Here is a 25,127-nt window from a genome sequence, read left to right as displayed (position 1 = left end):
TATAACTATGAACTGAGAAGAAAAATAATTAATTTTTAATTAAATATGAATTAATTCAGCTTTAAAAATGTATAAAATGTAATAGTACGGTACTCTAATCTACAGTAACATGTAAAATTAGATTTTCTTTTCCTCTTTATTCAGGATTTGAATTTAAATAATTGAGAATTCCTGAAGCATCTTAACCAACATGAAGATTCAGACAAATATGGACAGCACATGATGTCAAACCAGCAACAAAATGAAGGAAATAAATCATTCTACAAACTTTAAATCTGGAGTAATAAAAATGATGTACTGATTCTTTGAGAGAACAAATATACTGCATATACTCAAAGTGAAGCTTCATGATGAGTAATTATGACAATTATAAAAATATGAATATTTCTACAGCAATAATATAATGAAAACTTTTGACCTTCAACAATAATTTCAATATCTAATTTATTTCATTATGCAGTATTATTTTTATTTCTTCACCTAATGTCATGCTGGCTTCTCAGACTACCACAAAAAAGGATTGTAGGAAGTGTAGTCCATCCTATAGATCTAAATGTCTAAACATGTATTTACTTTTTTTAGTGACAATGGCAGTACTGCACTCTTTGGATTTAAAGCATCCTGCTGGAGAAGTGAAGTTAAAACACAAAGTTTGTGACGCAATAATGCATTGTGGGTAGTGCAGTTCATCTGCTAGCGATGGCCTGCAAGTTGCTGGTCCGCTTCATAATGTTTGGGACAAACAGAAGTCCAGATGCCCTCTCGATGGTTTCTATGGGCACCAGAAAACGCTCCAGAGGAATCTTCTCATCTACTGGTTCATTTGGTAAAACATAAGACCGAAGCTCCACCCCCCTGCCATTCGCCTGCTCCAGGATCAACACCTGTGGAGGAACAGGACAGGTGAATTCACCAGCCGTCATTTCAACATTATCACTTCTGCAGCAGATAAGTGGACTCACTTTGAAGAAGTGCGTCGGCACAGCAACGTGGTTTTGTCCCAAAACTTGATATCGAACATAGAGTTTCCCATCAGCCTCCGGCCTGGAATACACACAAACAATACTGTTGTCTAATATTACTGAAGCTCCTCCCACACAACAAGGCACAAGTAGAAATAAAGGTTTTACCTGGGCAGGTAGAGAGGTCCAGTGCAGACGTAGACATTAAGGTAATGCTTTGTTAGAGAGCGACACATTTTCTCCAAATTGTTCCAGGTCTTCTGGTTCAGGTGAGGGTTCTCGGAACAAACAACACAAATCAAACATGTGAATAAAGTTTACTGAGGCAATACTCATCATAGTTAGAATATTATGGAAACTGTATTTCTAAACAAGTATGAATATGCGCAACCTCAACACCGGGCCCTGCTCCCACACATTTTAAACTGCATATGACTGTAAGAGTTTACTATTACAGTTTCAGTAAACTTCATCCTTTTTACCTGTATTAACATCTTTGTTACAACAAATTATATTTGTCCCTGTGACAGCTAATAATGCAGATAAATAGATGTCTAATTAAATGTAACAGAGAAGAATTCTAGCTCTTCATCAAAATCAAATGATTTTAGTGTGATTAATGAGTAAGTGGACAAACCAAATAAAATGAAACAAAGTTAGCCAACTATTTTTTTCTACCTTTGAACCAGGGCTCTTTTTGGTTTTGTGCATCTGCATTGGCACACATATTTACAATGAAGGTTCTGCTTGTTATTTACTGTTGCCATGGTTAATCACATTATCTGCTTCTGTCAGCATCACTGATAATTATTTTTGTCAACTACACATGAGCTAACAGGAGAGCACTGAATGAACTAACTCAGATCACCTGATCTGGATCTAAAAACTCTTTACTGTCTCAGGCCCAGTCAAATAACAAGTTCAGTGTTGCTCTGTAATAAAACAGGTGCCAGGTGTTCTGGCCACAAGAGGGTTGTTAACACACACATCACATAACTGAAGCCGAACTGATGTTTCCTGTAGTCAGTTGTGATGAACATTAACAAACACACTGCTTCTACCTGTGGTGCCACATTGCTCAGGTAGAAGGTCTCCTCCATGGCTTTCTGACTCCACTTGTGATTGGCTGCAGCAGCCAGGTGACCTCTGTCGAAGCCGCTTCCCTTGTAGTCAGCATTAGTTGCTCTGTGACATACGTGCACACTGTGGAAGGGGGCAAGAACTAATCAATCTTAAATTAAAGATTTCAAAAGAAAAATGTTCCACATTAAAAGACACTTAATTTCAGGTTTGTTCATCTCTTTTTTTTAAAGATTTATTTTTAGGCTTTTTGTACCCTTAATGGAGAGATAGGACAGTGGATAGAGTTGGACATCAGGGAGAGAGAGTAGGGAATGACATGCGGGAAAGGAGCCACACACTGGATTCAAACCTGGGCCGCCCGCTTGGAAGACTACAGCCTCCATACATGGGGCGCGTGCACTAACCACTGTACCACCAGCGCCCCAAGTCTATTTGACTCTAAAGATTTACCTGTCGTCCTCTTTGAATTCGCAGTATTTCCTGTCTGACGAGCCGCTCAGAGTGGCAGGGTTTAGCCTTTCTATTACCCAAGATGCAGTGCGTGTTCGGGGGTCGTATGAGGTGACGTAGGACTCTCTGGTCTTAACGTTAGCCAAAGAGGGGAAGCCATACTTCATCACAACTCCTGGTCCAACTGGACTCACCTGAACAACAATAAACAGCAGGTAGTATATAAAACAGGAAGTCTCTTTCAAAATAAGACAAAGCTTTGTTCCTGAAAACTGCTTTCTACAAAAACACCGGAATGAAACTCCAGTCAACACTGTTCACTGTTTTTTTATTACTTATTAATGAGAAAAACAGCACATTGAAACCACTTGCTACTAAAATTGTGAAACACGTGTTCAAATATTTATAATAGTTTATTGTAAGAGCCAAAATAGGGGTTTTGTATGCTGCCATGTTATTTGTTTTGTATTGTTCGGGGTGTTGCTGTAAAGACCACAGCTCAAGTCACTGTCTGGTCAGGTGTGGGATCCCTGAAGGGTAAAAAGATTTTAGACTATCCAAACGTGAAGTTTGCTGTCATTGTAAAGTTTTATCAACTTTTATTAAATGTGTTGTGCTTTGGATGAATATGAAACTGTTTCAACAGCAATCTAGTCAGGCAGCTAATCATTTGTAAAAGGCTGATTGTAAACTGTGGCAAATTCGTGTCAGCCAGATGATCACTCCTGGTTCAGGCTCATCAGTGGTTGGGTTAAAACCTCTTCAGCATATAGCCTGTAATTATTATGTGGTTAAACATCTTCTGATCATGTCACTTTGAAGTATTTCAAGGCGCTCCTGCAGATTGAAAGCCATGTGTGTGAAGGATGTGTTATGGCTTTGTAGCTGTTTCTTCATGAGCACGTGAGCAGGGGGAGGTGTTGTTTATTTCCTTTACGCACACCTGAATGTACGTGCACACACACACACACATAACATTAAACACAGATGTTTTGTTTTAATCAGATCATGTTGAAAGTATTTTAACAAATCAACCACACACACACACACACACACACACACACACACACACACACACACACACACACACACACACACACACACACACACACTTCTCTCACCGTCAGCTCGGAGGCCTGGACCTTCGGTACCGGGAGCACTGGTATTATACTGAGTAAACCGGCACCGTCCGGCTCTTCCTCCCCGCCTCTGACACTAAGGAGGTGGGTCACTGAAGCCCCGAGTCCGGCTCCGACTAACAAGGTCGCACCAGCCCGCAACCAGCGCTTCATGCTGCCGGTGGATGATCTCCTGCTAATGACGCATTCTGATGACGTAAACGCGACAAAACTGTTTTTCCAATCGTTGTTTATCTTTTTTTATTTTTTTTTACTCTATTTGATCAATATTCAAAAACATGTACATATTATACATTCAAATGCATTATAAATGTTTTATAAACATCACACGTCTACTGTAGTAGGCTATAAGTAGTAAGTATAAAATAACATAACTGTACCATAGACTGTAAAACAGTAAGCTACATAATATCAATATTAAATAAGAGGAAAACAAACAAAAATCTACATATGGGGTCAAGTAATTATTTTTATCAATTTCATATTTGTGAGGTTTATACTTTCAATTGTAATTATATAGATCATCAAATCAGTTATTAACAAATACCAAGAACAAAACCTGTCGATTTAACATGTAACAGGTGTTACAGGGGAAACATCTTCAATAAATAGTATTAACACCTTAAACACAGAGGGATACAAATTAGTATTCTCTTTATCATAATAATAGTAAAAAAAAAAATTAGAATAGTAATAATATTATTATATTAACAATAATATATTATTATAGAGCAGTATTACAGAAATCCAAAATATATATTGTAAATATGAATCAAAACTAACATAAATAAAGACGTATGAGGTTCAGTCAATAATTTAATGATTTACTCACGAAAGACAGGAGACATAAACTTGTAATTAAGTTTTTATTCTTATTATTGGTAAAATGAATAAAAAAGAAAGACAAAAATATCACAGACAGACAATTCAAGAACGGAACAAGAAATACTTGTGGATTACATTGTAGTGCATAAAAGAGAAATACAAAGTAAAATGTACAACAAAGTGACAAATAACTTTCTGATAATTTTAGGGAAAGAAAAACTATGTTTAATTTCAAAATATTAGGTTGACGTTAATTAAAAAATTAAAAAAAACAACTAAATACAAATCTAAGGCATTATTTAGATGAGCTGAATGATTACATTATAAATGGGGATTTAAGCAATCTTCATCAGACAAGTATGTTATTGTAATGATAATATACAGTTGACAGAGTAAGAGTCAATGACTTCAAATAATATTCAACCCCTGAAACATATTATAATATCACTTGTGTCCTGCTTTGCTGTTCATGATAACTGTAACTTGTATGGGTATTTATATGAATCTGTAGTGGGGCTTAATGTGTGAGTTTCATATTTTTACTTACTTTTTTATGAAGATACAACTTGAGAGTTGACATGATAAATTCTACCACTAAAATGTAGAAGCTGAGTTAATGAATAAAAAAAGACAATTATGTTACAAAGTATCTTGTTTATGTTCAGTAAGTTGAAAGTGTGGTATGTGTGAGTAACTGGTTATTTTTTTTGCAGTAGTATTATTAGTAGTTGTGTCAAAAGTATTATTGAAAGTTTGAATTTTGATATTATTACATATGTTTGTATTTAATATCTTGGGTGAGTGATATTTGACCTTTACATTCCAACATTAAAACATTTTCTGCACAACACAGACTGTCAATATGGTAACTGTAACAACTCACCAGTGTGATAATCGTCCACTCAAAAACCAAAACTGAGGTGAGTTCCTTATGTTCAAATCGAGATTATGATTGACAGTCAGGTCAGCAGTCAGAAGAGTGTCTTGTTCTTATCAAAGCTCACCATAATTGTGATGCTCTTACATACATTTACCAAGAGCAGGAAGCTTGGGAATGCTATGACACATGTAAGCAGGGCGTGTTTTTAAGGAAAAAATGAAATGTCACAGAATGATCTCATATTTAGAATGAAGCTGAAGCAAAGAGCTATGACTTATATTCATTTACAGACAATCACTGGTGAATGTCTTTTGAGTAAATGGCCCATTCCTAACCTCCACACTCCCAGACTCGCAGGTGTGTTCGCACTGATCTAGCGCTTAGTGTTGTTTCACTGTAAAAACCATCAGTGCTTTGATGTGGACTTTATAACTCCTAATAGACACTGCGCCCGTATTTCTGTATTTAGCCAGCCCCATACCAAATGTAAACAATGTATATTGAAGTATAAAAGCAAGCAGGTTTGAAATTTTCTTTAAATGTAAACAAAACAAGCATGGACATGACAGGAAAAATGCAAATAAGTTTATTTGTAAGTGACGAATTGTATCCTTTCTGTGGTTATTATAGCACATTTGTAGAGGGTTATTTTATTATCAAAGATTAACATTAAAGGCTTTTCTTACTTTCAAAGGTTTTCGGGCATGTAGGTTTGATGACATATGATGGAATTTTTCTTTTCTTTCTTTTGTTGTGTATTTGTTTTATTTTTTTTAAAATATATTTTTAACTACAGCTATTGTTGTTATTTTTTTAAATGTGCGATATGAAGACATCAATAAATCAACCAATCCAAGTTTGCTAAAATATATAAGTACAGTAATGTAAGAAAGAAAAAAAAATACTGGAGTCAAGAATATTTTCTAAATATTTTATGGCGCATTTTGTTTCCAGTCAAAATTGTGACTTTATGATAGTGTATCCCAAACCTATGTTTTAGCATTGAATGTCTTTATTTTAAAGTCATTTCAGTTTTTTCAAGTCAATAAGGATTTCTACTTGGCGCTCCTATCTGTTAAAACATGTTGTTTGGTACACTGTATGCTGATTACATATACGTTTTATATTCTGTATAATTACTGTTGTTTTGTGTCTGCCCTTCTATTGTCTGTGTTTGCTATTTCTCTTCAGTTGTGTTTTGCGACATCATGGTGTCATAAATAGATTCTGACTTATAACTGTTGCCTTAGAAGCCGACATTATAGTGTTTCTAACTTTCCAAAATGTTGCTCCAGGACAACACATCAGACTGTGATTCATCCTCATAGGTGTTTCTATTATGAAAACACATCCTGTGCATACAGGAAACAGGTTCAGTTCATATAAAACAAATGGCTCTGTATTAAAGTCCCCTTTAATATTCATCCCTTAATGTCACAATCAAAGGGCATGGTGGAATGTAAATGGGAATGGTTAGAACAAGGCGGAGTACATCAGACTCAGGGTCAACAGGTAGAGGTGTGAAGTCAGAGAGGAGGAGGAGCCTTCAGTGTTGTCGAGGCAACCGTCTTTCTTCAAACACACACCCTTCTCACAAAATGGACCTGTACACATGAAATAATTAGACAAACGTAACTTGAGCTGTGACATCATTAGACTCCCGGCCCATCATCACCTGAACAGGGATATCATCAAGTTGTGGGTTTACCTGTGAAGTTGTCGGGACAAAGGCACTGCTGAAAGTCGTCACAGGTTCCTCCATTTTGACAAATCAAACGCTCGTCATCACAGATGTTCTCTGAGGAAGAAAGTAAGTTAGTCTATTGAGTAATTACTACCAATTCTACAAGAGGGTTCAGATCTGAAGTGTATCAAATTTCTTAATTTTAAAGGAAACTCAATTACTTGTATAAGTTGTACTCAACCACTGAGAAGAAAGTGTTGGCACAATGCCAGCACAGACTTAAGCACATTTTCAAGGTTTATGTCACTGTTTTTCGTGTTCTTTCATTCTTTTTATGGATCACAAGCCCTGTTTACCTTCATAGGATGCATAATAAGTTGACATTTGTTGAGTGACTCACCCTTTTCAGACTGCATTTCCGCAAAAGCGCTGTAAGTAAGCTTGTCCTTCATTACGTCTTGCTACATTCATTTAGATTCTGCAACGATGTAATAATCTGGTCCCAGTATGTCAATTCACATTGCGTTTCTGGGTTGCTGAAGTTCGGCACAGCGGGAGCGCCACATAGCCTACACACAGTCCGACATTGTGAAACGTCACAGGGACATAAAGAGTTTATCTCTTCTCTTTCATTCAGCCTTGGCAGTACTCCTGTTTTAGTAACCTTATTAATTCTGGGTTGAGTTATTTAATATTGCTTCGGTGTACAAGGAAACAGGTGCATCTGATGCCTCTTTGTGTTTGGTGTGGTTGGGTTTCTTTCCTTTTGTGCCTCAGTGGTAGGTCTGCTATCTCTTAATCAAAAAGTTCACAGTTCAATCCCAGCTCAGGCAGTCAAAATGTCACAGTGGCCTTTACCAAGATACTGAAGTCCAGATTGCTCCTTGTGTGTTAGCCAGTGGTGTTTAAATGTGTACGAATAGGATTAGTAGGACGCATTAGTGTAGTACTGTATAAGTGCTTTAAGTGGTCAGAAGATTAGAAGTAGTGCTATCTAAGTACAGTCTATTTAAATATACCATGGCTTTTTTATGTTGGCTCTTTGGTATTCTCTTTTAGAAGTAGTATCATATCTTATTATTTAACATTTATTTAATGTTTTTTCAGCCTGTATTTGGAAAGTTTGGTGATATTGGAGCCCTTTAAAGGGGAACTTCCGGGTAAACATACTTTGAAGGACATTTATTGTGCTCACTTTTTCGTCTCTCCAACAGTGTAGTGAAAACACAGGATTTGATCTCATAGCCAAAGCCCTGCCCCCCTGTCATGTTTACCTATGCAGCTGGCTCCATCTTTTCTCCAGTTGTATCCAGGTGAACAAGTGTCACAGCGCCGGCCCGAGGATCCAGGTTTACACTGACAAAGACCTGAGTCAGAGCAGTGAGGAGAGAGACTGCTCTCTGGATCACAGTCACACTCTGAGGAGACAAACATTGCCAGAGTTATTATAATCATTATCTTCATCATCTTAACCATCATCATGCATTCGTGTGTGTCAATGTTACTGACCAACACAGACTTCCTCATCGTCCAGTTCCACAGAAGTGTTTCTATAATAACCAAGACGACAGTATTGACAGTTCTGTCCTCGTGTGTTGTGTTTGCAGCTCACACAAGTGATCACGTTGATGAAGTCAATGTAGCTGCAGCGGTTGGAGTGCCCGTTACACTCACAGTCTGACAAAAGGAGAGACAGACGTTATGAAAACAGACATCATGGTCATTGGGTACATTGGGGACGAAAATTCCTGTAACAGAATTTCTAGTCTCAAAACTTCTTATTGTTTAATTATCATAATTTCACATGTATAATGTACTTACCTACATTTTACCTCTTGACATTATTATTTTTAAAACATTATTTTGAGTTTTACAAACTCTGAATAGATGCATTAACATCACAAAATGACAAAATGAATGGAATCAAACACACTGGTGAGACAAATATGGACACTAATGAATATGACAGGAACGATGGAGACAGATCCATGATTGGGGTCAATAGTGTCATAATAATGATCTATATACGGAACCCCCACTTGTTTCTTATATTTCTTTTTGCAGACCTTAACCTTAACAGCGAAACACTCGAGAGTAACCAGGAGAAGCATTAACTGCCAAAGAGCCTGAAGGAAGCACCATCTAGCGTCAAAGCTGTTTGATCTTTGTGGAAAGATAAAATAGAGGTAACACCATTAAAAAAAAAATCAAAATACAATTACAGTTTTTTTTCTGGGAGAGGCTATATTTATAGGGGAGGGGGAAATTAACACTTGTTGCAATGAACAAGTGTGAGGCCAGTAAATGTATGTGCAATTATCAGAGGTCTTACCCTCAAAAGTGACATAGGCAATTTTGGACAGCTGACTGAACTTTGGTCCTCCTGGAATCAGAATCTTCTGGGTCGCTTCAGACAACAAGAAAAAAAACCACAGCAACAGACAGGTAAATGTTGCAAAATCAGAGCTCAGTACTGAACTAATCAAGACATGGGGAACCATCAGTGAACACCCCTTGAGATGTGTCTTCTGGGTTTTATGGGGGTCACATTCTACTTCTGCTTCTACTACTAGTACTATTACTGCTGTTACAAATGGTAGCCAGTTGGAGGCAGTAAGAAGTTTATGAATGGTATACCTTTCTTTTTCTCGTAGTCCTTCTCTTCTTTCTCCTTCCTTTTATTAACTTTAGCATCCTTTTTTCTTTCCTCTTTGACAGAGAGATAAGATTAGTTAAGATCATATAAGATAGAAATGTTTTAATCCCAAGGTACCAGGCTGCTCAAGTGACCTCAGTGACTGTTAAATTTGACAGACAAGGAAAATGTTTGAATTTTTTGGAAAATTTGAACCACAGTTCATTTTATTAAGGTTATGTAATAGGGAAGCTTCTTTTCATTAAAAGAGCAGTAAAAATTGATAATGCAGTCCCTAATCTTTGCCATTTCACTGACACAGAAGCTTCAGCTTCAGCCACTTCTGCATCAGTCTTGAAACCCTTCAACCTTTATCCAGTTTTCCAAAGTATCTTCAATATTTAGTCTTGTTCTACCACATTTGGAGCCATGGAGCTTATCAGAAAAATAACAGCTTTGTAGGTTGAGTAGACTCAGTTATGTCTGAACCAGTTCGCTTTCCTGTGTCCAAACTGAGGAGCATCCAAAATGGCTGTGTGGGGGTGCCTTAAAACCGCCTACCTTCTCTGGTCAAAACAAATACAGACCATTCCGGAGCGGTACAGAAAATCTAGAAGGAAGACAATACTGGCTGCTGCATTGCTGTCAGAGAAGTCAGCACTTGAACATATCATGTTTCCTTAATGTATGATGATATACTTAGGTGATTTTAGGATTTAATCAAGTAGATAGCTTACATATTGCTCCTTTAAACCTTCAGTCATGCCAATGTAACAGAAGGCCACATTATGTTGTTGAAAGCTTTGAGGCGAAGTAAGTTGAACCTTTTGTTTCAAATTTTTGGACAAACTGAATTTAATAAGGTTTCGAGACCCTTAACCAAGATTACAAAAAAATCAGGTCAGCCAACATTAATGACAAATTGTACACAGTAAACAGCAAAACAATTCTTCGTTTTGTACCTTTGACTTCCTTCTGCTCTCCATTCTCTTCCTTTGAGTTGTTCTTTTTATCAGACTCATCTGCTGTTCCAGTGGCATCTGTATTCTCTCCAGATGACTTATTTTCCATCAAAGCTGCCGAAGGATCTACTCCTGGATTATCTGCTGCTTTGGGGGATTTTGGTCCAAAAAATTGGTCAGGATTTGTACTATCGAGTGCTCCTATTGTCTCTTCTTTGGAGTCTTTCTTTTCATCTGATGCTGACTCCCCTGCTCGTTCACTGGCTGCTGAGTCCTCTCCAGTTGACTTCCCTTCCATCAGAGCTGCTGAAAAATCTACTACTGGCCTAAAACCTGAATCCGGACTTTCATTATATACTGCCGTTGAATCAGGTCCACCTGATTCTATTCCAATATTTTCAATCTGTCCTGTATCCAGTCCTGCTGACACATAATCTCCTCCAGAATCAACTGAATTTGATCCAGGAGCATCAATAGATCCACGGGAATCCTCTGGAGTGGTCCCTGGCTCAGCCACAGGCATTGTTCCAGAATCTGGTTGAGATTTAATTGCATTTGGATCACCAGGAAAAGGGACGGTGAAGTCCACAGGGGCAAATTCGCTAGCAGAGTCATACTGACCCACATAATTGGAGCTTGTGTCTGGTGCAGCACCACCTTCCCCTACTTTTGAGGGACGCAACAAGGAGTCCACAGGAGCATCAGGAGGAGGTGCTTCTGGAGTGATTTCATCAGGAGAGGGAACATCTACCAGAATGTCTGGAGTCCTAGAGGAGTACACTTCTGGAGAAACATCTGGGAGAGGTACATCTGGAGGAGGTACATCCGGAGAAGGTACATCAGGAGAATATACATCTGGAGGCGGTAGATCAGCTGTAGGTACCTCCAGAGGAGGTGCATCAGGGGGAGGGACATCTGGAGAAGGTACATTTGGAGTAGGTATATCAGGAGGAGATACATTGGAGGGAGGTTCATCTGTAGGGGGTACATCAGGGAGAACTTCATCTGGAGGAAGAACATCAGGAGCTGGGACTTCCTGAGTTATATCAGGAGGTGGTACATCCGGAGGAGATGCATTTGGGGGAGGTAAATCTGGAAGGGGTACATCTGGAAGAGATAGATCAAGAGGACCTTCATCAGGGGAAGGTACATTTGGAGCTGATGACTCCAGGGGTACATCAGGTAGAGCTACATCAGGAGGGAGTAGATTAGGAGGAAGTGTATCTGAAGGCGGTACATCTGTAGGAGTTATATCTGGAGCAAGTACATCAGGAGAAGGTAAATCAAGAGGAGGTGCATCAGGAGGTGGTGCATTAGGAGATGGTACTTGGAGTATATCAGGAAAAGGTACATCTGGGGAAGGTACATCAGAAGCTGGAACTGGTAAGTCAGGGGATATGTCAGAAGTGGTTTCAGCAGGGGAAAGTACATCTGGAGGAGTTACAACAGAGGTGGGTACTTCAGTGGAAGGTACAGGTGGAGGAGGTATATCGGAAGGAGGTTTATCCGAAGTGGCTCCAGAAGGAAGAGCATTTATTGAAAAGTCTGAAGGAACATCTGAAGAAGTTCTGTCAGCTCCTACTGTAGATGAAGGATCTGCAGCCTGTCTGGTTGTGGCTGAACCAGTGGATTGAGTACCCCTGGATGGAGCCCCGTCACTGTCTGGGGTTATGGATGGTGTTGTTGGTGCTCCAGGTGATGATGTAGTAACTTCAGCAGATTGTGTAGAACGGGTGATCAGGTTTGAAGTATCAGTCCCAGAGAAGGTGGAGTCTGTGCTGTCTTGTGAAGAGTTGGAATCATATGGCGCAGTCACTGGACCAGAAATAGACACCTCAGAGTCAGTACTACTGCCTGGGATTGTGGGGCTGTTGTTACTGGTGTAACTGGAAGGACTGGAGTTGCTAATAGTTTTACTGGGAGTGGTTGTGTCTGGTACTGTGGTAGCTGTATTGTACAGCAAGTCTCCAGTCACCAGATCTGGACTGCTTGGTAAAGTTGTGTCGGCTGTAGGTCCTTTTGTACTGCTAAAGTCTGGAAAAGTATCAGGACTAACAGTACTACTGACAGTAGTAAAATATTTAGAACCAGTGTCAGTTATTGCAGTAGTCAGATCTGAACCACCCCTAGGAAAGTCACCAGTGCTTATCAAGTATATTGTAGAGCTAGTATCAGTCTGGGTAGTACTGATAGTTGGAACACTGTAAGTGTCAAATACAGAAACAATATCCCTTGTAATTGTTTCTGCAGTACTAGTGATGTCTGTTGTAAAGGTAAGGTCAGTAGTAAAAATGTTAGTGCCAATAGTGGCAGCATTGGTAGTTGTCGCACTATCAGTAGGAGTAGAACCATCTTTCAGAGTAGTAGTAGAAGTAAAAGAAGTAGTAGTAGTTGTAGGAGAAGTAGTGTCAGTAGAGGAAGTATAATCAGTTGTTGTATCAGTAAAAGTAGAAGGACTTTTAAAAGAGGTGGTATAATCCATTATAGTTGAAGTTGTGGTACTTGTAGTATCATCTGTCATAGTAGTAGTCAAAGTTGTAGTAGAAGTAGTTTCAGTAGTAAGGGAAGTATAATCAGTTATAGTAGTTGAAGTAATACTGTCAGTAGGAGTGGTATCATCAGTCATAGTAGTGGAAGTTGTTGAAGTAGAGGTAGTGTCAGTAGTAGTCATACTGTCAGTAGGAGTGGTATCATCAGTCATAATAGTGGAAGTTGTTGAAGTAGAGGTAGTGTCAGTAGTAGTCATACTGTTAGTAGGAGTGGTACTGTCAGTAGGAGTGGTATCATCAGTCATAGTAGTGGAAGTTGTTGAAGTAGAGGTAGTGTCAGTAGTAGTCACACTGTCAGTAGGAGTGGTATCATCAGTCATAGTAGTGGAAGTTGTTGAAGTAGAGGTAGTGTCAGTAGTAGTCACACTGTCAGTAGGAGTGGTATCATCAGTCATAGTAGTGGAAGTTGTTGAAGTAGAGGTAGTGTCCGTAGGGTATGTATTATCTGTTTTTGCAGCAGTACTAGTCATACTGTCAATAAGAGTGGTATCATCAGTTATAGAAGACGTTGTAGTACTGCCCGTAAGGGTACTATCATCGGTCATAGTAACAGTGCTAGAAGTACTGGCAGCAGGGGTAGAATTATCAGTTATGGTAGCAACAGCGGTGGAAGAACTGTCAGTAGGGATAGTGTCAGCAGTACCACCAGTTACAGTAGTGTCAGTCATTGTTGTAGTTGTAGCACTATATGTAGTAGTAGTAGCAGTACTGTCTGTAGAAGAAGTAGTAGCAGTAGTAGTGTAAGTCACTCCATCTGATGAGGCAGAGGGTCTATCAGATGCTGCTGAGTTAGAGTCACCAGCCGCTGTCAGAGAAGAAGAGTTATGTCTCTTTAGTGAATCTCAGCTCTCTGTTCTCAAAAGCCTGACCAAACTCTGCAAAACATTGAACTCTGGGAACTCTTAAATGTGCCTAAAACTGAGGTCATATAAACTATCATAGCTAAATTGTATGCTGGCAGTAGAGTAAAACATAAATTAGATTTTTGGGACAATTGAAAACGTGGACTAGAAAAGCATTTGTTTTCCTCAAGCAAAATATTGTCTAAAAGGCTTTATAAACCACAGTCAGTTTTTGCTATATGCAGACATAAGCCCCTGTCATAAATGCACTTCACTGTAAAATTCCAACATCGGCAGGGGTATATGTGCAAATGGACGATTCCATTTACCCCTACTCTAGGGGGCTTTTTACAAGCCAAATAGTCCAAGAAAGAAATAACCAGTTGTGACAGCCTGTCAGTCACTCACTCATGGTCCCGCTGTGTGGGACAGTTGTTAAAGGCAATCAAAAAGATTATTCTCGAAAATTTCAGGACCTGATGTTCTGAAGTTGTCTGGAGAATGTCAAGAGTTTATGTGTGAAAGGGGCTTTAGTCACTCAATGACACCCTAAGACTTTTTATCCTGAGGGTCCCAGAAAACATCCTGGTCCTCCTGCTATGGAGTGGGCTGTTTAAGGAGAAAAATAATCCTCCTACTGTGTTGGTGCGCCAACCGCCATTCTGGCACATCAAACATAAGCACCTGATTAATGTTTGTATTCGTCCAGATACAAAATATCCCATTTATTTAGGAATCTACTGCTGCCATCACTTTACGCTTAAAAACGTTGTCACCCAATAAGCCAATCAGGAGCCGGCCAAAGCCTGTGTTGTGTAAAGTTCTGTTTTGCAGAGATCTTTTACTGGACTCTAATTCTTCTGCAACAGTCACCAAATCCACATTCTACTATAACCATAATTTTCACTTTTATCACACATAAAAATACACTTTAACATGAGAGATTAGTTGTGTGGATTCAGTTACTGTTACATCTTTTGGGTAACTATCAACTATGAGGTTGCTCTAATTGTTCTATTTTCTGATCATTTGTTTGGTCACTTTTGCATCCTGAGGGATCTCTTTGTGTTGAAACATAAATTTGTTATTATATATTTTCAAATATGGATGCAGTCTCAAGCAGAAACACATGAGTTACATGTTTATAATAAATGTCTATGTCTATATGTCTGGGCATATTGGTTCTGCTATTCTGTGCTGCTATGCAAATGAAAGTATTAAAAAATAATCTTGAATTCCAAAATGTGTAAATCTGACTGAGAAATACCTACATCTTCATATTTTGAAGTGATGGACCACTCACAAACCTGCTATGGTTGACAAACAGGGACTAAGTGTGTGCACGCCTGTGTGCATGCGATTGTGTGCGTGTGTGTGTGTGTGTGTGTGTGTGTGTGTGTGTGTGTGTGTGTGTGTGTGTGTGTGTGTGTGTGATTGACAGGTTAAAGAACACTAATACAGATTAAACACGCACACCATCTGTCAGCGTTAACAACAGATTAGCTTTCAGACTCTCCTCCCAGAATGCACTTTAATTTAACTTCCACACATGTGATTGACCATGTGACAAATCAGAATTAATTAGATTATGTCTTAATTTGACATGTATGACGTATGTATGTTTTTGAACCTCATCTCAAATACAAATACAAAACGTTCAAAGGTTTTTTTCATTTTAACTTTGTTTTCTTTCTTTATTATTTCTGTTTTTACAAACTGACTGAATATTGTCATATTGTTTTGTCATAAAACTGATTGCAAAGTTGTACCCCATGATGCAATATAGACCACATATATCTATCTGGACATGGAGACAAAGGTGGTAAAGAAATGAAAGGGACACATGATCAGAAAGACAGGTTAACAGGTAAACACATGGACAAGTGAATAGGTGTACAGACAGACAGGTGAACAGGAGAGCTGACAGACATGTGAAAAGGTGAAAAGATGAACAATTAAACAAGTTCAGACAAGTGAACATGTAAAGACTACTTACTGGCTGCTGATTCTGCTGCTTCACCTGAAGAAGAAAAAAATCATGATTTGATGTGTAAGTGTGTCATATGACTCAAAAACTGTGTGCACTTGTGGATAGAGAGAAGCTGTCTATCAGTGTGTTCACATATGTTCAAGTGGTGGAAGTTTGCTCATGTACATACAGGTGTTGGCAGTGTGTCTAGTTACATCAGATATTTGCAAATCTTGGCAGTATGTACAGGTATGTAAGATTGTTAGTAGTGTGTTAAGGACAGGTTTATACAGATGTTGGAAGTGTGTTAACTTACTGACAGGTGTTAATACTGTGTTCATCAGGACACACAGGTAGTAGTAGCCTACACTATGGGGCTGGCAGTGTGTTAAGGTAGATACAGCTGCTGGGATTGTGTTCAGGAAAGTATAAGGTATTTTAGAGCGTTCCTGTACTTGCACTTGCTGCCAGTGTATTTAGGTTTCTACAGGTGTCAGGGAAGTACAGATGCTGACAGTGTTTAAATGTACATTCAGGTGTTGGGAGTACGTTCAGGTGCATACAGTTATTGCCTGTATGTTAAGGTATGTTAATGTTGGCAGTGTGAGTTGGTGTTCGACTGTTGACAGCATGTTCAGGTACGTAAGGTGTTGTCAGAATGTAAGGAATGTATTAGTGTTTGCATTGTGTCTTAATACATGCAGTAGTGCATTGTGTTCAGGCATAGGTGTTTTCAGTGTTTACGTATGTATAGGTGTTGTGAGTAAGTTCAGTGATTTACATAAGCAGGCAGTCTGTTAACATATAAACCAGGATTAGCAGTGTGTTCAGATTCATACAGAGAGCGGCAGTGTGATCAATTCTCCTACAGATGTTTGTAGTAGTTTCAGGTATGTTTGGTGTTTGAAGTGTTTTTATGTGCACTGCCAGTGCTGGAAGTATTTGTGAAGTAAAGATGCTGTTAGTATTCAATGTTGGCATTGTGTTTAAGTTCATGCAGGTGTTGGCACTGTATTTTGGTACATACATGTGTTGGCAGTTCCTGTGGGCAGGGGTAGGTATGACGCTGGTTTCCAGCTCCGGGGATTGAATCCCGGGCCACAGCGCTGACAGTCCTGTCCACTTGTGTTGTGATCACATTCACACTGCAACGTCGCATCACGTAACACACACTGGGACGCATGCAGGTTACACTTACACCTGCAGAAAAACACTGCTCATTCAGATGTAATGTTGAGGGTTCATTGGTCAAGTTGACAATGGTTTCAAGCGTTTCAGATGTTATTACTCTTTTTGTACAATGATAACAACATGAAACCATTGTGGATTTGGTTGGGTTAAGGTACCAAAACTACTTGGATAGATTTATAGAAAAATGTCCTGGTATGGGTTTAAAAAAGTACTAATGTAAGTAACATAACGATTGTTCCTATGTGGTCATGTACAACACATACAAAGTGTTTCACAACAAATGTATGCTACATGACTTAAACCTCAGGTTTTATGACTTTTCATAATACATTTCCTGTCTTCAATGCAAAGCAAAACAGTGAGCTAGAGAACTGTTTCACCACTGTCCTAGAGGCTGAATTTATTGAGGAAAGAGTGAGAACATATTGTCAGGTGTCTGCCCCCACACAAAAAGAGCTTGTGTGAGACAAGATAGTATCTCTGAACATATATTGATATTACCTGGCAGGTACGTCAATGTTGGAAATAGCATAGAAGTATTTCAGAAGATTGTCTCGTTGGACATAGGTCCCTCCAAGTGCTGGGCGGAGGAGTCTCAGTCTGAGGTTAGTAAAGGTGAAGAAGTCTCTCAGACCCTTCATGGTCTCCATACGGGTGTAAAGGGCATCCATGTTGATCAGCTTTGGACCTGCAAACACCCCGAACCGAGCACGTACCTCGAATACCACCATCTTCTCCTCCTATTGGACAAACATTTACAGTGACTACTATTTTTTTGTCACATCTAAAAAAAAAATCCATCATTAGATAACAATATTGATAAACTCAGGTAAAGTTGGATTTACACCTGTGTTGAGGTTTCTATACAGACTTTTTTGTATAATTAGTGTTATCTATTTTCCAGTATGACCAGAATTAAGTCAAGCTACCCACCTTGGCTCCGACCCAGCGAGAGTACTGCTCAGTACAGATAACCCTGGTTAGGTTACTTGGAGCTAATTCGGAGACTCGTTTAGGAGACATACCAAATGCCTCCAGACAGTCATCAGCATAATACTGATATGGCTGCCACGTTACACCTGAAAGACAACCACTGATTACTAAGATATTTCTCCTCTATATAAAAACGATGATCAGATTTCAGATCACATGTTACTACCAGCAGATGTATGACTGATGAACCCTCTTCAACCTCACCTTTGTCAAGGGATTTCTCCAGCACCATGCTGGTTGGTCGACCATACTCGAAAGTGATGGCAATGTCATCGACAACTTCCAGACTCTTGTTCCAGGACAATGTAATGTTGGCCAATAGGGGCTCAGGAAACCTGGACCATGTGACTGTCTGCCAGTAGGTGATGAGCCCCCCTCGCTCCCTGTCTCCCATCAGCTGAGGAGGGTGAGACAAGTCGGGGCTTGATGCATCGCACTCATCGCTGCACAGGTATGGGTTCTCCTGCAGGATTTAAAACACAAACAGAACCTATGTGTTCATTTAGAGTCAGATATAGCTGTATTACCATGATTTTCACCGCAGGATGCTTTGGGAGTTGGTGAATGCTTGTTGATATCTAAATTCTGAAACTTGTTGTAAAATTAAACATGACCAAGTAAATCGCCTGAAAGAAATAAAATCTTGTTTTGCCAAGAATCAAAATAAAAGGTCCACAATAATCACATACTGTAACACTCTTGATGACACAGCAGTTCAAGGATTTTACATCCCAGCAATGATGTCTCATCCCTACAAGGATGTTGCTGCTATACATAGAAATTAAAAACCTACAATAACATTAACAGACCTACCGAGAAATAACCGACATACAATTAATTAAGGCCCACAATAATGAGCCCTACGATGATGTCACAGCCCTTTCGATATGAAACAACAATGAAATGATAGAGCCACAGTAGAACCATAGATAAACAATGGTGTCATATCAATGTCATATAAGTAACAAACATCATGTTAGCCAATGTTGTCTCAAAATTGTTGAATTTCTAATTTCCTGTTTGACTTTCAGAATTATACAAACAGAAAAATCATGTCAAAAACAACAGTTTAAAACACGTTGATCAACACTACGTGTGTTTGTGTTTGTGTTTGTGTTTGTGTGTGTGTGTGTGTGTGTGTGTGTTTGTGTGTGTGTGTGTGTGTGTGTTTTTGTGTGAGATAGATTAACACTGATGTTAATCTGATTGGTGTGTGTGTTAAAGACTTTAGCTGCTGCTGCCAACTGTCACACTAGAGGTTCAAAGGACTTAAATCAGCACTAACTATTCCTAAGTGACTCCTCTTACAAATGAGATAAACCAGTCTTTCTCTGCTGAGATCTGCATGTTCGTTAAAGAATCATCTTCACAGCAGAAGGGCTTCAAATTGACTTCCGGATTCCTCATAGCAGCTCAGAGATCGGAGCCAATACAGCAAGTGAATTGTAATTATCAAAATAACATCAAGGATCAATACTCCCGAATGCAATGCTCTCTAGTATAAAACATTTCATTTACATTTTTATTCATCATTATGGAGAAACGTTAATTAACAGATTTAAATAATTATATTTTATTATTTAACTCTAATGCACCATATCACATTGAGACTCCATTGCCATCAAACTGTGGATAATAAAAAAATACCATCTTTCATACCACATCTGTGTACAACACTGTGTTCTTGCACACTTAATGTATCCATCCTGCCCTTAACTATAACTATCTTTCATTACTTTTTTAAGGTATCTGACTCATTATTATGTTTTGTGTCATTTTAGTCTTGTGGGGATTCCAATTAATAATTCACATTTAATTTTTGCTTCATAATCAATAATTAAGACATGACTTCAGTGTCTCAAAGGGACAATTAGAAAGACAGCAGGACTCTATGTGTGTTAAATCTGTGGGTAAGGACCCCACAGGAGGTCACTTGCTAACACTGAAGGGTCACTATTGATTGACAGGTGATTACTGTATCTTTAATATAAGGTAATTGATTTCCTTCACATTATGTTGGAACATCATCAGCTGTCCCTTCTGATACCAGCTTAGAGAGAGAGAGTAGCATTATGGGATGATTTTGGCCATCATTTTGCTTAAAAGGTTCCCTCCTATCTTTTAGAACCTGCTGAAAAAGTTATGAGTATGCACTGACTCACTGGCCCAGGGTACTATAGTATGAAGCGCTCTCATACGAGCACATCAGTGATATTTTGATGCTACTGGCCTCACTTACCAACTGCTAAAGAAAAGTGACCATGCCATGCCGCTACACAGCACTTAAGCAACCAGTTACCATCCCGTTCACATTAAAGAGTTGTTTGTTTGCAGCATATGAATAATCACAAACATGGGATAGGGCAGGTAACTCTTATTGTTTAACCAACTGTGCTCAGAGGTGTTCTAGTGATGAGTATGACTGTTTGAGCCTTATTCTTCAGTTGCAGATATTTCTGCAAAAACAAAATCTTAATATGAAAATAAAATGTGTAAGTGGTTTTACTCTCATATCCTAGAGCACAACAAGTATATGACTCTGGTGCTTTAATCAGTCTCTGTTTTAAAATGATATCAGTAAAAAGTAAAACTAATAGCTATAGTATGAAAAATCTTCTTTTTTTTAAAACTGTTCATAAAAGGAGGTTTGTCTTTAAGGGTTGACTTTTGACCTTTTTATAAACATGATTAAGAAGAAAAAAACGTTGCACGAGAAAATCACTGCTGACATTTAAAATTTGACACAACTGGTCAGAGATCATTTTAATATTTTCAGATATAGGTTAGCTTTGAAAGACATTGAGAGAAATGTTCCACAATGTGTGTGTTTAGTGTGTGTTCCTACCAATGTACAGAATCTCTCTGGTGGGTTTCCGCAAGTGATGCCGGGGGGGTCAACTTTGATCTGCATCACCTCCTTCATGTTGGCAGGTGGAGGCTGACAGGCGTATAACTCCCATCCTGGTCCAGCCTCCGAGACACGCAGAGATCGGCAAACATTGAATTGACCGCCGGTCTGACACCAGCCCAATGACGGCAGGAGGAGCGTGAGGCAAAGGAGGCAGGGGAGGGGGGGAAACATGGTGGTCCGGCAGTCAGACAGACTGGAAGTTCCTTGGGAGGTCACATTTCAAAGTCACCTCCCACATTTTTAATCCATAGGGTCACTTCTGCTCAACATTCTTTAGACAGGTGGTTGTCATGATAAACAGGTGAAGCTTTCAGTCAGCCCTGAAGATGCTTCGCCAACTTCCAGCCTGAAAAACACCAACAACAGGAATAACAGACAAGCAGCATAGAGCAGACACCTGCTCACACCTAGTCCAAAAGACCTGATGGCAGTAAAAATTGAGGTAAACCTGAGGACAGTAACATCCTGTGAGACCTAGTCCAGATAGCCCTGAGGACATTTAGACCTTGTTGACTTGGTCCAGATAATGAGAGTTAGACCTAAGGACAGGTAGACCTTGCCACACTTGGTTTAAATAGACCTGAAGACAGTTTTACCTCATAAAGGCAGTAAGACCTGAGGACAGTTAGGCCTAAAGGTAGTTCAGTCAGGACAAGGACAATTGGAAGTCATTTAATGTTGTCCAGATAGACCTTAGTTAGTTAAACCTGAGGAATGTTGGATGTGTGTAAGGTGAGCTAGACCTAATAACATAATAACATAAGGTCTTGTGACCTTATCCAGATAGACACGAGGACATTTGGACTTTGTCCCACTTTGGCCAGATTGATCAGTTTCCGGCTATAACTGACCACATCTGAGGACAGTCAAAGTCTCTTTTGACTTTGTAAGTTTAGACCTGAGGACAGTAATAGGACAGACTCCTTGTCCAGGTAGTCCTAGAGGCCACTTGTTGTGAATCACTGCTCATCATTAACCACTTTTTATTATGATCCAATACTTGAGAACAGACTCAGAGGGGAACCAAGTTCAGATAGATATCTTTAATATATAAACTATGTGTGTGAAGTTGTGTGTGAACAGCTTTCTGCAGCCTCCAGAGAAATAATGTTGGATATGAAAACAACCTCAGTTACTGTTGCCTCCTACATGTCTGTCTGTCAGCCTGCCTGCCTGTCTGTCTGTCTGTCTGTCTGTCTGTGTGTCTGTCTGTCTGTCTGTCTGTCTGCCTGCCTGCCTGCCTGCCTGTCTGTCTGTCTGTCTGTCTGTCTGTCAGCCTGCCTGCCTGCCTGTCTGTCTGTCAGCCTGCTTGCCTATATGTCTGTCTGTCTGTCTGTCTGTCTGTCTGTCTGTTTGTCCGTCTGTCAGCCTGTCTGCCTGTCTGTCAGCCTGCCTGCCTGCCTGCCTGCCTGCCTGTCTGTCTGCTTGCCTATATGTCTGTCTGTCTGTCTGTCTGTCCATCTGTCAGCCTGCCTGCCTGTCTGTCTGTCTGTCTGTCTGTCTGTCTGCCTGCCTGTCTGTCAGCCTGCCTGCCTGCCTGTCTGTCTGTCAGCCTGCTTGCCTATATGTCTGTCTGTCTGTCCGTCTGCTTATATTTCTGTCTGTGGGTTTGTGTACGAACATCATCACAGATGATTAAACTGAGACTCAGAGACTTTGCCTGTTTTCCTTTTTTATTAAAACAAAGTTTGTGTGGCAGATTTCCTGAAACAGGATCTCAGTGCTCACTGTATTAGGAGGACCTGTACAGTCTTAATGTGCCATCACACCTATAGGGTTTATTTTTAAATCCAGTGAATTTTACATTTGTTTTGGCTGCTCTGTAATACACTGAACTGAGAGCTGTTTCTAATGTTTTCACACACAATGTGCTCACAGTATAATGTACCCCTCTAAACATTATGTATCCAAGTCAAGCAACATCAATTACTATGTGTACAGCAGGGTACACTGAATTTTGTACACTGAACTGTGAACACTGAAAACAGATACTACAGGACATTACACCTGTCTTTCTATACAATGGATAGACAGGTGTAAACTTGTCAACTGTTTGTCTGTACACCTGACTGTCTCTATATGTGTCCCTATCTGTCTGCACAGATACATTGTCTACATGTCTGGCTTTATCCCTATGTCTCTACACCTATCTGACTCAACTCCTGTACTTTTATTCAACGGACTGTATATCAGCTCAACTCTCTCACCAGCTGTCTGTCTATTTAACTGTTCTTTACCACACCTGTCTGTCTCTAAACCTGTATTTCTGTACACCTGACTGTCTAATAAGTCTATCTCAACACCTGTCTGTCTCTACACCTGTCTCTTTCCATAATTGTCTGCATTTAGAGCTGTGTTACCATCCACCCTTTCTGTTCATTTGCCTATCTCTACAGCTGTCTGTCTCTATAAAGCAATTAAACAACAGGGAACAACATTTGTTTTATGGGAATTAAATCTTAAAATCAAACTTCAGATCACATAGAATACTTTACCAAATCCATTTGTCTGCCTTCACACTTTGTTTTCACTTTGTTCACACTTTGTTTTATGTGAACTGCATCTTTAAATCAAAGTTTAGATCATGGAGACTAGATTTCCACAATTTCCCAGTTTCCACAATTTCCCAGTTTAGGATCAATAAAGTAATTCTATTCTATTTTAAATTTATTGGCACCTGTCTCTTTGCACACCTGTTTGTCACCATATATGTCTGGCTCTATGAAAACAGAAAATATGAGGAAAAACTGTTTGTTTTATTTTAACTGCATCTTAAAATCAAATTTCAGCTCAAAGAGAAGACTTAATTACATCCACCAGTGTGTCTACACCTGTCTATCTGTACTGCTATTTTAACATCTGTCTATCTCCACACCTCTCAGTCTCTATAAACACATACAAAAATACAGAAAACACTCAGTCTGTCTTTCTCTCAGTATGTCTCTGCGTCTTTCAAAGTGTTACTCACCTGTTTATCTCTCCACATGTTTGTCTGTAGTTTGTCTTCTTGATAATCGTATCAAACACTTGCCAAAATGCTGAAAATCTTCATTATGCCTTCAATAAAATCAAAATGTATTCTTCTTCTCTTCCCTTTTTGTCCTACTCCTGAGTCTTTTCTTCTTCTTTTGTCCTCCTTCTCTTTCTCTTTTCTGTACTCCTCTTTATCTTTTATAATCTCCTCCTGTCTCCTGCTCTTTCCCTCTTCCTCCCCCTCTTCTCTCTTCACCTGAAGATAAACCTCTCTGAGCTCAACAGACTATATCTCTCTCTTGCTCTCTCTCTCTCTCTCGCTCCACTCTAACTCTATCTCTTTCTATCTCCCTCTCTCTCCCTCTCTTACCCTCTTTCGCTCCAAAGATTTATAATGTGAGTAATTCAACCAAGCAATATTGGGAATTGGTTAATTGCAGCAGAGTCCTCGAAATTAAATAATGTCATTCAAAAAATAAAAGCAAATCATTAAACAAAGAAAATGTAAATAGTTTTGCATTTGTTTTAGTGCATTTAAAATGTGAGGTTTGTTAAAAGTTAATCATGTCTTTCAACATTACTGTAAGTGACTTTGTTCATTAAATTAAAATGGGCTACAACCAGAATGATCTTTTTTTAAATGCTAATCTAAATGTGTTTATTGATGAGTTTAGTTGTGGAATAAAAAACATCATACTGTATTCTATCAGAAGGGGGGACTTACAGTATTAGGGGCTCTTAAAACCTGTTAAGGACTCACATGGTTTGGGGCAGAAGATCCCTGAAGATCGGGAAAGTTCCCTAAAACTTAGGGTCTGGGGTCTACAGAGGCCTGGACAGACGAAAGCCAGGACTAGATGACTAAAGGATTATTGAAAAGGAACAATCTGGTGGATTAGTTTGTGAGCTGTGTGTTCATACTCAAACTCCACTAATTCCTGAGATGAGGAGGCTTGGTTGTGGGAGGAGACGCATGCATGGTCCCCTCCATATTCAGGTTTATCTGCTCAGTTTGTAACACTCTGTAGCCATGTTGAAATTTCGGATGAGAGTCTGACAGCAGAAGAAAGACCACTGCA

The 25,127-nt window shown here is 39.3% G+C and overlaps 2 protein-coding genes across 2 annotated transcripts; both read right to left on the bottom strand.

The window, feature by feature from the left end:
* Positions 1-112: 112 nt before the first annotated feature.
* endog (endonuclease G) lies at positions 113-3,821 on the bottom strand. Its single transcript, XM_020640795.3, has 6 exons — positions 3,617-3,821; positions 2,496-2,689; positions 2,024-2,165; positions 1,131-1,240; positions 963-1,044; positions 113-884 (listed from the first exon to the last, which is right to left on the bottom strand). The coding sequence occupies exons 1-6, from the start codon at positions 3,785-3,787 to the stop codon at positions 687-689; spliced, it is 897 nt and encodes a 298-aa protein (XP_020496451.1). The 5' UTR covers positions 3,788-3,821; the 3' UTR covers positions 113-686.
* A 673-nt stretch (positions 3,822-4,494) lies between these two features.
* ntng2a (netrin g2a) lies at positions 4,495-24,440 on the bottom strand. The gene is made up of 14 exons (XM_065966471.1): positions 24,044-24,440; positions 21,010-21,421; positions 18,369-18,627; positions 18,105-18,250; positions 17,673-17,911; positions 17,008-17,180; positions 16,008-16,031; positions 10,621-12,435; positions 9,661-9,732; positions 9,356-9,430; positions 8,533-8,700; positions 8,298-8,441; positions 7,048-7,137; positions 4,495-6,943 (listed from the first exon to the last, which is right to left on the bottom strand). Exons 2-14 carry the CDS (start codon positions 21,244-21,246, stop codon positions 6,813-6,815), a joined length of 3,573 nt encoding a protein of 1,190 aa, XP_065822543.1. The 5' UTR covers positions 21,247-21,421; positions 24,044-24,440; the 3' UTR covers positions 4,495-6,812.
* Between the last annotated feature and the right edge of the window lie 687 nt (positions 24,441-25,127).

The sequence above is a fragment of the Labrus bergylta genome, chromosome 2 (genome assembly GCF_963930695.1).
Source record: "Labrus bergylta chromosome 2, fLabBer1.1, whole genome shotgun sequence".
Lineage (NCBI taxonomy): Eukaryota > Metazoa > Chordata > Actinopteri > Labriformes > Labridae > Labrus > Labrus bergylta.
The sequence above is the reverse complement of the archived record's forward strand: the minus strand, read 5'-3'. Positions and strand labels throughout refer to the sequence as shown.

Coding starts and splice junctions, on each gene's coding strand:
- ntng2a (XM_065966471.1), bottom strand. CDS start 21,246: ATGTTTCCCCCCCTCCCCTGCCTCCTTTGCCTCACGCTCCTCCTGCCG. Junction 8,701..9,355: donor TGCCTATGTCACTTTTGAGG/GTAAGACCTCTG, acceptor TCCTTTTGTCAG/ACTGTGAGTGTAACGGGCAC. Junction 8,442..8,532: donor CGATGAGGAAGTCTGTGTTG/GTCAGTAACATT, acceptor TTGTCTCCTCAG/AGTGTGACTGTGATCCAGAG.
- endog (XM_020640795.3), bottom strand. CDS start 3,787: ATGAAGCGCTGGTTGCGGGCTGGTGCGACCTTGTTAGTCGGAGCCGGA. Junction 2,690..3,616: donor TCCAGGCCTCCGAGCTGACG/GTGAGAGAAGTG, acceptor ATTGTTGTTCAG/GTGAGTCCAGTTGGACCAGG. Junction 885..962: donor TGCCGACGCACTTCTTCAAA/GTGAGTCCACTT, acceptor GTTCCTCCACAG/GTGTTGATCCTGGAGCAGGC.